Source organism: Camelina sativa, chromosome 11 (genome assembly GCF_030686135.1).
Source record: "Camelina sativa cultivar CO46 ecotype springtype chromosome 11, ASM3068613v1".
Classification (NCBI taxonomy): Eukaryota; Viridiplantae; Streptophyta; class Magnoliopsida; order Brassicales; family Brassicaceae; genus Camelina; species Camelina sativa.
Window position 1 is genome coordinate 32862407 of NC_141890.1, and position 13321 is coordinate 32875727.

A 13321-nucleotide genomic window follows, 5' to 3' on the forward strand; every position below is an offset into this window, starting at 1 on the left:
AAACCTTATGTCCCTCAATGGTTGTCAGTATCAATCATTAGATTATTGGAATATAGAATTTTCACAGCAGGAGACTCCATATAAAACAATGCCAGACCACCGCTTCTACCCGAGGGTTCCATGGTGAACAACTTATCATAAACAAAAGAAATTTGAATGTTTTGCATAAAAGAAAATTTATTTTGTTTCTGAAAGGAAAAAGAAAGAAGGAAAAAAACATCTTTTGAGCTCCCGTAGGTGCTCAATTGTCAGGTAAGCGCCGGCTCCCTGACAGTTCCATGCTATTGCATTCATATATCCGTACTGGGTGGTTTTTGGGACCCCACCGAACCTAAAATAGCAGAAGACTTCTTGCTGATTGCAGAAGGAAACACCTCACAGCGAGGGACAACAAGAGTTTTTGGGCGATTACTGGAAACCACTTTTTTTGGTGATGATCTCCCCCTAAGGGCGTTGGTCTTCCTCGACGCAATCCCCTTAATCTCCGGACCTCGTGGAGATCTTTGTCTGCCCGGTTTTGCCTCTTTAGCCGAGTCATTTACCAGAGCAGGGCCCCGTTCTTGGGAGGGAGTCTTTGTTGAACTCACCTTGGAACTCCCCTTCGCTTTTACCGTTACCTGTTACCGAGAAGGTCCATGATTCTTTTGTACATTCTTAACCGGTGATAACTGAGATATTGCTTCAATTTGTTCAGCACCATTCTTCGGTTGTGCATCAACCAACATTCCATCTTTTAGCAACCCCATCTCTTGAAGATAATCGTCCACGGCCATAGGCTCATCCTGTGGGATTTCCTCATCTACAAGATCATCGTTATCAATCATCTCCGCATCCATTTCAGGAGAACCGGTATCAGAGGTATCTTTCGCCTCAGCCCTAGTCGGATTTTCCATGGACGAGTCCCCTTTATCAGACTGTTGTACAGATAAACCCTTGTTGACTTGTGAAGGGAGAATATCCCGAATTGGAGGTGGTGGTGGGAGGGGGACAGCCCCACTAGTAGTAGCTATGATAGTTGGATTGATCCTCACAGTCGGAGTCTTGTCCATGGGGACAGGAGGGTTTTTTTTCTTTGGTCTATATGACACTGTATAGTCCTCCTTCCAGCTCTTATGGGAACGATCCTTGAACCTATGTCCGTGATCCCTAACAGTAGTTCCAGGTCGAGTTCGGGGTCTGTAATACCCTTCTTTGTTAAGATCCGAGATAGTACGCTGAGAGTCAGAAGCTTCAACTCTCTCCTTCCCCTTTCGCCTATTTTCCTTCTCTTCCAGCTCATATAACCCATTTCCCCGGCTGTCTGATCGTCTCTGTGTATTTGAAACGGAAACAAGTGAATCTTCAGTTCTAGAGGAAATTCGGTCTCTCCTACCCTCACCATAAGGATGGTACCTCTCCCGATATCGGGGATGATTGGCCTCTCTCGGAGCATCCAGCCGTTGCCAGATACTCTTTTGTCTAATCTCTTGCCTATGGTGTACATCATCCCGCACTAACCGTCGCTCCCAAGGGCGTCCTTTTGGAGACTCCCTGTCGCCCTCTCTCTTTCTGTTACCTTCTATGTCACGCTCTGCTCTCGTAGAATCTCGAACCTGATGGTTGCCGTAGAGATTCATGAACTCCTCTGTAGCCGCATATGCTTCTGCCCGAAGTCTTCTGTTCTTTTCTCTGTCTGCCTCTGTCAGCAGCGGGCAGGTCCTCTCTTCATGGGAGATCCTCTTACATGTAAAGCAGTACCAAAAGAGGCCCTCGTAAACAAGAGACACCTTCACCACATCTCCATTATCGAAACCCGCTTTTCGTTCAAACTGTAACGACAAATCCCCGTTAAGAGAGACTCTAACTCTTTCGCCAGCTACATCAACCGCTATCATTGTGCCTAGAGCTTCTCCAATACTTTGATATGCAGCAAGCTTCCTGTAATGTTTCGGGATACCCGTGATTTTCACCCAGAAAACCATTGAGCTTGGGAAATCCTCCCTGACATTTGGTTCCCATCTTTCCAGAGCAAAGGTCCATTGATTAAAGTGGCATGGCCTTCTTGCCAGAATTTTTTCCAGGTCGGCTCCGTCTTCGAAGTCAAACTGGAATTTCCCATTACCCAAGTTTGTTCCTTGAACTCTCCCCTCAACATCCCAGATTCTTTCCTTCGGGCATCGATGCTACGGCTGCCAGTGTGAAACATCCTACCCACGAGAGAGTTCTGAAATTTCGCTATCAGATCAGAATTATCAAATCGAGGGATCCGTATGATATCTTCCTCATCTTCTCCACTCCGACTAGACCCCGCGGCGGTCACAGAGAGTCTTTGACTCGTCAAATCATCTCTTGGGCGGCTAGACTGCTCAGATCTGGACTCCTTGTGTCCACTGCTTAATGCTTTCTCCTTAAGTCGTGAACCATCCGACCTTCTCTGTTCATGACTTCTCAAATCCCTATCTCGATTCATGTTCAAAGGCTCTCAATCAATGAGGAAGTAAGCAGAACAGAAAACTGAATAATTCTGAAACAAAACGGTACTGCAATAAGAAAAGAAGATTACGCCAATGCTTAAACCGAGGGAGAAAAAAACACTCGAGAGTCGAGGAAAGCTTCCAACTTCACAGATCTAAAGAGACAAGGAAGTCGGCGCCGTTATCGCCTGGTCGCTCTCCATTTATGATACAATCATCTATTACTTCAAATTCCCCCATTGGTTTGTTAAGAAGTAGCAGACATGTGATCGCTTCAATTTGCAGAATCCGAAAATAATTTAGAATATAAACTATGTTTTTACGTAACCGGTTGATTCCGTAATCTTCCTCAATTCATAAAATAATTGTAACACTAACAAGCTTCGAGCTATTCTAAAGTAAAACTAGTTTTCATTAAATATTGCACCCAATTATACTATTAAACAAACAAAACAAAAAAATCCGACTGCTTTTTCACAAATACTCAATATCACGTTTGAATACACCAAAATTAATCTAAACACTCGTACAAATTCACAAACAGAGAGAAAACAAAAAAAAAGAGAAACAAAATTCAATACCAAATTAAGACATAAGAAATCATATTAACACAGATCTCTAATGGACAAAACAAACATAAACAAGGTATAAAAATTAAAACATATCTAACTCTTTTGTTTTTGTTTTGCATAAGGAACAGAAACTAGAAGCCATGAAACTTTTAAGTCTGATTTCACTGAACCTGAACTGTGTTTTTTTATTCAGCATCTGATCTCGTAAGATCCCGCTTTCGTTATGTATCGAACCCACTCGACCGTGTTGTAACCGCTCTTCTCCCATACCTGTCAATCATTCCACTTACCGGTCAGGTCCAAAGAAGTAGTGAAGATTTGATAGCTAAGTAAAGCAATCAATTTTTCCAAGACCATAAGCAGAGATGAAGCAAAACACAAATCACATAAAAGAATTGAACGGATTTAATTGCACAATGACTTAAAGACTCTGCATTGTATTTTTGAAAGGATGGTACTGTCAAGAGTATAGAAATCAAAGCGTTGTACCTTGAGAAAGCGAACTCGCAAACCAGATGCTGTAAACATTGGGACCTAGAAAAGAACCAAGCTAAGACGGTTAAAAATCACTTAAAACAAATCTGGCTCTATCTAACAGTGCCACCACTAGAAAAAGATTGACCTGAAATTCCATTTGGATTGGAGGTCTTGTCCAAGATTTCTTCTCTCCCATTGTTGAGATCAACTCAATTTCTGCACTTAGTGTGGACTCTGTTTGTCCTGGGAATTTTCTTATCCTAAAGAGTAAAAGAGAGAAGCCAAATTATTGAAAAAAAAAGACCAACAAATAGAATTATAGAGATGAATCTGAGGGAATATTATATAAACTCACTTCCAAACCAAGCAATCGATTGATGGATTGTATTTAGCGCGGCCGGTTGTCACTTGAAAATTGGTCTTGGCTGTTTGTTTTGGTACTGGAATTTTAACTACGACCCCAAGGGCAAACATTTTAGCACCAAACACACTTTTGACCTGAAAAGACAAAACACGGGAACAGATTTAAGAGAGTAAAGATCAAGCCATTTTTTTTTGTTTGCTTTAATCTTTGAGAAAAGCTATGTACCTTGACATTTACTTCCATACGTGTACGACCAAGTTCTTTGATTGTTGGTAATACGCGGAAAGGCAGATTTACACCCTCTGTTATTCGATACCTGAGACATCATCAAGTTAATACACATTTGGTACCATAACAATTTGCACAGCGGACATTTTAAAAACTTACTTCATCAATTCAAACTCTCCATCCGGTGGTACAAAACTGACCGTCTTCTCGGAGTTGAATCTTGTCAGGTTCACACACTGGTGAAATGTGACATCATCAAGCTCAATGGTTTTACCACTGCACAAAACGAGCGAGTCAGTTAACACAAAGAAAAGTCAGTGGCTACTGATATTCACTGTTTTAACAAAGCCTACCTCTTTGCTGGGCGAGATTTCATTTCTGATTCCTTCTCAAGACCAATTTTATCATTCAACCCCAACTTCAAATCAGGCATTCCCGAAAGGAAACATTTCATTAAAACTTTCCCCGTCACATCACACCGAAGAACATTGCCTAACCGTTTTCATAATGTACAAAACAAGAGTCATACAAAGCGAATCAAGAAGAAAGACAACTTCAATTTTTTTAGAAAAGGCAATTATTTACCTTTAGAGGACATCAGAAGGTTTACACTTTCCACAATATCAAGAAACACCTGCATTAGAGAGAATACATAATATCATCATGTCCGCACAACCTAAGCAGATCTATGTACACACAAAAAGAAAATCAACACTTACCTCATTCTTTTTATAAGCAAGGCCCTCTCTTCTCCAACCAACAGCACCCGTAACTTGTAATGTTGCATTTGGAACAGGCTTGTCCTTTGGCTGTAATGAAAATATGCTCATGAATGCAAACATATGAAGTGAAGGAGCAACATAATTTCGATTTATTACGGGGACTACTGATTCACTTGTAAGAACCATTCACTAACAATTAAAAATCTGCTGTATACAAAAATTAATAGATGCTCTTACCTTTGATGAAAATGGTGACCGTACACCTTCCTGAGTGATGTAAAGTTTCAAAATTTCAGGGGAGAGATTTTGTGGGTAGCCAAAGTCCATAATCTCTGCAATTCCATACCAAATATCAATCCTTGGTGTTTCCATATAATAAAATAACACCAAAAAAAGTAATAAAACCGAACAGGTCTGAAGAAAACATAACTCAGGCTTACTTACCGTCCAACAATTCATAAATCAGAACAAAGTTATTTCTAATAGCGTCTTCATCAAACGCTCCACCAAAGTATGATTTGAACAAAGCAACAGCCTGATAATGTCAATCAAAATCAGTAGTAACTAAGTCAAAAACTGTATAAAAATCAATCTGACTCTCTTGAAATTTCTACAAGAACCAAAACAATTCTGAAAAATGAAAGTGAAACTAAAAAACCAAACCAAAGTTTACCTCAACAACGAATTTGAATCCACAAGCAACATTAGCATTGCTACTGACAACAATGACAATGTAGACATTGCTGATTCGCATATAAACAAAGGAGCAGCCACCAATCTGACGCACAGGACAATTCCCTAACTCCTTCGTCTGCATTATATGCGTACGAAATGCATCCACCATATTCCCCCTTTAAGAATCAAACAGCTCGAGAAATCAAAAACAAATCCATAATCTCAAATCAAACAAGCTAAAGTCCTAAACGAAGTGGACTACTAAGAAGCGATAGAACAAACACACACACACAGAGCTGGAAATGTAACGAATTCGGAAATTTAACGGATCGAAGGTGAAGAAAAGGAGAAGCTCATTCTCACCCGACGTCATCTCGGTATGTGCGATTAATGAGTACATCGCCACGGAGATTCAGAAAGTAGATGGCGGAAGCAGCCACCGGCATATTGGATCCAGTGAATTCGAAGCGCAGATCGGATAATTAGACGATCTGATGATTTCAGGAGATTTGAAATTTCGACGAGATCTCGGCGACGGAGCAGCGAGGAGGAAGACGACGACGAAGTTGAAACAACTGAAATGCGATATTAAAAATCTTTTTATTTAAAAATAGAAAGTAGAAAAATATTAAAATCATGATTGAGTCGTCATATTGAAATGGGCCGATCATATATTAATGGGCCTTTTCTTATTTGATACCGGGCCATCACATCTAAATTACGTTGTATAAATCTCTACATGTAGATACGTTGTTTAGACTTTTTACAGTTTTTCGAAATTGAGAGATTTTCAAAAATAACAATTTTCCTCTGTAACTTTTAAATAAATACTTTTTTTATATTGTTTATTTTCAAAATACTTTTTTTCAATATATAAAACAACTAAATTTCAATATATAAAATAACTAAATTTTAAGTTCTAAATTCCAAATATTAGTGGAAGTCCCTTGGCCCAATGGTTAGCCTACGGTTCATTAATGCTTCTACACCAGGAAGTCTAGAGTTCGAGCCCCAGATAATAAGATTTATTAATTGTGCAGATTAATGGAGGCAAATTTACAGACGATTCCCAGTGATGCGCAATTATCGTCGTTCGCCATGATTCTACATAGAGAAGGAGGTGTCCATGAGGAGCATAGAGCAGGAGAGCGAGAGCAAGAGTGTATGTAGTGAATCTAATAGGGTCGGAAAGAATTTTCCATGGTAGAATCATATGTAATAGTTCTCATAATTTGCGATCAATAATAAATCGAGAGTTAAAAAAAATTCCAAATATTAAACTTTAATTTAGGGGTGTCAATTGGGCTAGCCTGGCCCGGTTTGGCCCGAAACCCGTAAAGTCCGCATATGTTTGAGCCCAGTCCGATCCGGCCCGAAATATTTCATAGTCTATATTTCAAAGCCCGAGTCCGGCCCTAACAGGGCTTTTTGGGCTTTTTCGGGCTTATATTACCGATCAAAAATTCAAACTTATAAGCCTTAAAAAGTAGTGTTCAAAGGTATACTATAAAACAAATCAATCAAAAATTTAATAACTCATCTATATTCAATACAACCAACTTAATTTAATAGAAAGAGTTTAAAACTAAATAAAATTTTGATACTTTAACTAAATAAACCAATATATAATTCATATAAAACATCATAGATAAAAATTTTAAAAGTACTAAGTATGGCAATTAAGTAAATATGAAAACTAGGATTAGAGTTTACAACTTTATTTACAATAAATTATTAATCAAATATTGCAATCAAACAAAAATGTTAACAAAAACGTACAAACATATTTGTTAAAGGACTTTTCGGGCTGGTCCGAGCCCGGTTGGACTAAACTCGAAAACCCCTATTTCCCAAACGGGCTAAACCCGAAAGGCCCAATGTTTTTCAGGACCGGACCGGGCCAGCCTGCGGGATTTAGCTCTAATTGACATGCTACCTTAACCTCTCAAAACTAGTAAATGTAAAATAGAGAACCAAAACCTAAAAAAGTTTCTAAAAATTAATTTAACATATTGTAATTGTGTAAAAGAGGGTAAAAATGAAAAATGTTCAAAAAATGATATTTTTGAAAGGAATATCTCAAAAGGAGTATTTTTAACAAATTTTCAATTAGCTTTTAGAATTTTTTTAAGGTTAGAATTTTTTATTTTACATAAAATTTGGTATAATAAAATTTGAAGGAATAGAATTAGTATATAGGGTTTATAATTTAATCATTTTGTATATAAAAAAGGGTATGCATTTTTGAAAAGTGATATAGAAAAAAGAGTTAACCATAATATGATTATTTGTTTAATTGTGGTTGGCTATGATAAAAAAAATAAAAGAACCCTTATTAGTTAAATAGTGTAGTAGTAACACTGTTTTTAAAACTAAATACCATAAAATTTATCAAACTGTATCTATAAAAATTAAATATAAAAAAAAATAATTATTTCAAAAACTAGATACCATAGAATTTACCAAATAATTATAAAAATTAAATTGTTTGTCCAAGAAAAAGTTATAAAATTAAATTATATATTATAAGATTTGTCCGTGCATAATACAAATTTTCTACCTAAAAAAGTTTGAAGAAAGAAAAAAAGCTGTAGACTTTTTTGTCAATGCTCTCTGATGTGTAATGATCGCAAAAGTTAATTTTTTTCAGTGTTCAAGAAAGCGTTCTAGGTGGCCGTCTAGGCGCTAGGCATTCAGCAGACGCCTAGATGACCGCCTAAACCGCTTAAAATTATATTAATTTAATTTAAATATATATTTATGATTTTTAACTACATATATTTAAATTATTAAGTTTTATATATGTATACATAATTATAAATGTTTATATGTTGTTATATAACTTAAATAAATGTATTTTTCTTACTTTTGTTTATAATTTATAATTTTTTAAATTTTTCTAATATATATTTGTATATAATTTTATATATATAATGTTTTATGTTATAAACGTCTAAATCGCCTAAAAACTGTCTAGGCTCCGATTAGGTGTTTTAGGCGCTAGGCGCTGGGTTACTGTACGGCTAGCGCTTTTTTTGAACAATGATTTTTTCCCATGAAAAAACAATAATAAAGTTAATTTTATAAAACCGCGCCGTTAATAGAAAAAGGGTAAAAACAAGAAGAAGATCTCTTGCTCGATCCACTTCCATCTTTGATCCCAAAAAAAAGAAAATATTTCATTTTTTTAATATAATTTGTTGCAGTAGAAGAAGAAGAAGAAGAAGATAAACAGTGTTGACGAGAGAGAGAGATAAAAGGACAGAGATTTCTGGGTTTTTAGCTACATTAAATGAATATTATTGGATTAAGACTCGATCGGAGAAAGTAGAAATCGATTGGAGAAGAAAAGGGATATTCGAAACCCTAATTTTGGGAGAGAGCATCTATTTGAGAAAAAAAAAAAAAAAAAAAGGTGTTAACTTTGAGGGCTTTGGATCGAATTTGATATCTGGGGTTAATGGGTTTTTTGAAGAAGTTAACGGGGATACTTGGGTTTGGGCATAACGATGGTGGGCATGGAGCTGTAAGAGATGAAGATGGTGATGGTGGAGATAACAGTGCGAAAGTTTCTGTTGATAAACGTCGGGAGGATAATAATCAGCCGAGGTTTCGTGAAACTGGACTTCCAAGGAGAGGTTTTGGTGTACCTGTTCAAGTCGCTGTTGAACGGTCTAATCCTGGTCCTATTCTTCAGCCTTGTGCTGCTTCAGATGGTGGTGTTCAGGTTAGTCTTCTTTTTGATCTATGATGGTTGGTGACGTATAATGGTAGTTTAGGGATTGATCAAACTCATGAGGATACCTCAAGTGCTTGTTAGGGAGAGTTATGGTTAATTTTTATGAATAGGTGTAATGTGGGTATCACATATTGCAGCTTCATGCTTGTTCTGTAGGATGATTGTTAATTCCTGTCTTTGGTTTGGAGCACACTAACTTGGATGATAAATTGGTTTGTGAGTTTGAGAGTTTGGAAGATAACACTTGGTCTTTTGTGGCCTACATTTATGTTCTTAGTTTAACATTGATGAACGTTGATAACCGTCGAATCCTGTTCTGCACCAGTGCGTTGCTTTGTGTTTTACTATATTGGCTTAGATATGTTTGTGTTTCAGAAACACAACTTCATATTTAGATTGCTTTAGATTTATCAGTTCTGTAAGATTCTCCCAATTCGTCGAATGATCTTATTGAATTAGGTATCTTTGTAACCGTTAGTTCACTGCGATTTTATCTCTTGAATGGTTGAACCCTCTATTCATTCTGCTTTGTATGTGAAATTAATGCATAGTCCTTAAAGATATGCCAAGCCATGACATAGGTTTTAGCTTTGCTTGATTGACTAGTTGCGTTGAACGGAAACTTGTAGAAGCAAGTAGTTCAGTTTCAGTTTACTAGGGAAACTTTAATCTACAAAACGTAATTGATCTCATGCTTGATGGTTGGATATTAATCCTTGGCTATAATGGAAATGTTAAAGAATTGAATCTTAACTAGTTGTATTGGTAAGATTGAAGATAATAAGCAAGAAGAAGATAGTATCAGTGGGTCGAATGTGATGATGTGTATATATGTTCATTGATTTCTTCTTGATGGCATTGACTCAGGGACTACGCTGGTACTCAATGCGGCTTAAGGTTGATGAAGACGGAGATGTTGCAGATGAGTTCTTGGAAGATCAAAACAGCAAGACTTTGCCAAGGAAGTGCAAAACAAAAGCTGCAAAAGTGAAAGGTTTAGTGATATCTTCTGATGGGAAACTTCAGCCATTAATGCATTGAACAAAATGAACACCAAAGATTCGGCTGAACAGTGGGATTGAATCAGGAAAAGGTTAGAACTTGTGTTTAATTAATTTCGAGATCAATCCATTAGATTCTTGAGAACTTAAAATGTCATTTAACTGTGAATTTAGCTTTTGAAAATAGACAGTAACTCTCTTTGCAATTATCTAAAAAGTATTTGTGCAATTGTTGGAATTGTGTATTACTACTACAAGTTCTTTGTGTGCACACTGCACACGTATTGATCCTTTTCTTATACAAGTCCTCCATTTTCTCTACATATTTTATGTATTTTCTGTTCTCGTTAAAAATTTAAAATACCAAGGAATGATAGTATTTGATTCTTGTTGCAGTTGTATATAAGAATCAATAAAAAAAAAATAGATAAAACGAATTTGAGCTTAACCAACTGAAAAGGTGTAGGCTAGAGAAAATGCAAATCTACAATGGATCAACATGTATACAACAAAGCAAATAAAGACTTTTATTTATAGCATTTATGGAAAAGATTATAAGATAGATTATAGATAGCGGCTAATGAGCTAAAGATGAAAGAAGAGTATACATTTGGTTTAAAACACACTGTAAAACATGATTATGGTCGTGTCAACCTGTTTATTACGTACATTCATTTCAACCGTTCAATTTCCTCTATATATCTCTAATCGTCTCCTCTCCAACTACCTCAAATTATATATCATAGATTCAAAACCAATATTACACTTAAATAAAAAATTTAGTTTTCTTAAACTTGAAGGTAAATAACTTAATTGTCACAAACCTATCCCGAAATTAAACTCGCCGGTGTAATAAAACAATTTGGGGAAACTGATTACAAAAAAAATAAATAGAACAATTTACATGCAACGTGTCAACGTTCGAATCGCTATAGATAAAAAAAGTACACATTTGTTTAATGAAATTATTTTGGACTTTCATTGATGCAAAACATACAACTAAAATAATATCTACAAGACTATAATGCGCTCAACGGCATGAAATTAAACAAACTTTCCTATCCCTTTATAATAAAACGGAAGTACACAATATTATTTTGTAAACTATATAATTTTAATAAGTTGGTTACAAATAGGTTATACATTAATGATAGATTATATTGATTATAAATAGGTTATACTGAGAATTTTAAAAGAGAATATTCTAAAGAATCATATCATCTAACTTATCATATTAATTTCCTTTATTAAATTATTCATCAAATAAAATTTTTGATATCTAACTTAACATATTAACTTGTTAATTATCATTATACTTCACCTCTCATTTTTATATATGAATCTATTTTGTGAAATAAATAAATTATCATATTATTTATTATAATTAAAAAATAGTTTTATTTCTGGATATACCATAAGTTGAATTTTTAAAAACAAGTATGAATTGTTCAATCTATAAAATATTCAAGCTTTAGTAATATTATTCTTTAGAAATAATATTTATTGAATTAAAAAATTTACTGAACAGGTCAAAATTTGAGTATTTAAATTCAAATCTACAAAATCATGTCTTATAATGACATTCAAGTCATGATGTAGAATATACATTGTTGAAATAACTTCACATATATAACCTAATACAACATATTAAAATTTTATTTTAAAATAGAAAATATACAAAATTTTGTATAAAATAAAATTTAAACAGTTTTATAGCACGAGTACTTATCTAGAATCATTAACAATATAAAACTTACAAAATAAGTGTTTTTTCAAGCCATCATATTTAGCATATGATTTTATTGCATAATGTTTTATCCAAAAAACTTTTAAAAACAATCACATAAATTATATTTTATATAAAATTTACAATATAAATAAAATAAATTTTAATCTGTGCTCTACCACGGGTCTTAATATAATATTCTTGTAAAATTATGTTAAGTCAATCGCTATAACATCGGTATCAATGTAATTGCAATTTAAAACTTAATAGTATATACTTTAAGGCCAAGGACTTAGGGTGACAATTAAAATATCTACGAGGAAACCATATCATTAGTAGTAGGCTTTAATTTTCTATTAGGTCTGTCCTAATCGCCGTCACTAAAATATACATTTGCTATTTGATGATTACTTATTTAGTATTTACTAGTAATTGTATGATTATTACGTCGATGAGTCATAGATATATCAGTTTAATTAACTATTTTGATAATATTTTCTTTCTTTTTCGGTCTTCTGCTGTCACCAGGTTGTGTGAACAAATAGTATTATTTCAACCTAACACGACAAATTATAAGTCTTAGTCGTGTTGATAACAAATTCTCACCCACGTAATCAAATTTCTTTACGCTTGTGTATAAGATCAATTAAGCTTTTCAATGTGTTAGGTTATAAAACGACAAGGAAACTTGTAAAAATCCAACTCATATTCATTTGTCTGATACTTGAAACCACATATAATTTTTGGTTGTATTATGATTCTATAGCACCACCACGATTTTTAAAGAGAGGTAGTTATGTATCCTGCCTACATTCAGATGCAGATTTGTTAATTTTCTATGTCAGAGAAAACATTTTTATATAGGATAATAAGACGATACATGATCAAGATCTGCGCACAACGATGTTTTTTTATTATGTTGAATGAATTGATCAGTGAGTGACACATGCATGCATATGAATGGTGAATCTAAAAATTATTCGGATCTTTAAGTTATGTTACAAGTGCAATATGGATTATGGAACGTCCATTAACTAATACCTTTTTTTCAATGAGCGGCCACTAATTAAGTATTTTCTGACTTCTTGATTTCCCTAATTTTATGTGGAGAAAAGAGAAAATAAAAATAATCTTTATTCACACATTAAATTATTGAGTCATGTGAAAACCAATCTAATCTCTCGTCACTTGTACATTAACAAGAACATAATTATTCTAAAATCCATCCGCTCTCTTAAGGTTATGAATGAATGAGACAAATACAAAATTTAACTTTATAATTTTTTTCTTGGATAAATTCTATGTTTTCAGAAAAAAACATTAACGTAAAAAATACTGTGATAAAAAAAAATCAGGACCGTCAT

The 13321-nt window shown here is 34.6% G+C and overlaps 2 protein-coding genes across 2 annotated transcripts; one reads left to right on the forward strand and one right to left on the reverse strand.

Moving 5' to 3' along the window:
* Positions 1-2907: 2907 nt before the first annotated feature.
* Positions 2908-6141, reverse strand: LOC104724716 (AP-2 complex subunit mu). Its single transcript, XM_010443260.3, has 13 exons — positions 5855-6141; positions 5490-5667; positions 5261-5351; positions 5054-5148; positions 4814-4903; positions 4680-4728; positions 4448-4586; positions 4254-4370; positions 4092-4182; positions 3858-4000; positions 3648-3762; positions 3515-3559; positions 2908-3295 (listed from the first exon to the last, which is right to left on the reverse strand). Exons 1-13 carry the CDS (start codon positions 5935-5937, stop codon positions 3215-3217), a joined length of 1317 nt encoding a protein of 438 aa, XP_010441562.1. The 5' UTR covers positions 5938-6141; the 3' UTR covers positions 2908-3214.
* Positions 6142-8582: 2441 nt separating this feature from the next.
* LOC104724717 (uncharacterized) lies at positions 8583-10552 on the forward strand. The gene is made up of 2 exons (XM_087473280.1): positions 8583-9218; positions 10098-10552. The coding sequence occupies exons 1-2, from the start codon at positions 8952-8954 to the stop codon at positions 10269-10271; spliced, it is 441 nt and encodes a 146-aa protein (XP_087329406.1). The 5' UTR covers positions 8583-8951; the 3' UTR covers positions 10272-10552.
* The last annotated feature ends 2769 nt before the right edge of the window (positions 10553-13321 follow it).

What these genes read in the sequence shown, in the direction of transcription:
- LOC104724716 (XM_010443260.3), bottom strand. Translation starts at nt 5,937, where the DNA reads ATGCCGGTGGCTGCTTCCGCCATCTACTTTCTGAATCTCCGTGGCGAT. An exon ending in GGAGAGTTTGAATTGATGAA is followed by an intron (nt 4,183 to 4,253) that starts GTAAGTTTTTAA and finishes ATGATGTCTCAG; the next exon opens with GTATCGAATAACAGAGGGTG. An exon ending in GTATGGAAGTAAATGTCAAG is followed by an intron (nt 4,001 to 4,091) that starts GTACATAGCTTT and finishes TTGTCTTTTCAG; the next exon opens with GTCAAAAGTGTGTTTGGTGC.
- LOC104724717 (XM_087473280.1), top strand. Translation starts at nt 8,952, where the DNA reads ATGGGTTTTTTGAAGAAGTTAACGGGGATACTTGGGTTTGGGCATAAC. An exon ending in CTTCAGATGGTGGTGTTCAG is followed by an intron (nt 9,219 to 10,097) that starts GTTAGTCTTCTT and finishes GCATTGACTCAG; the next exon opens with GGACTACGCTGGTACTCAAT.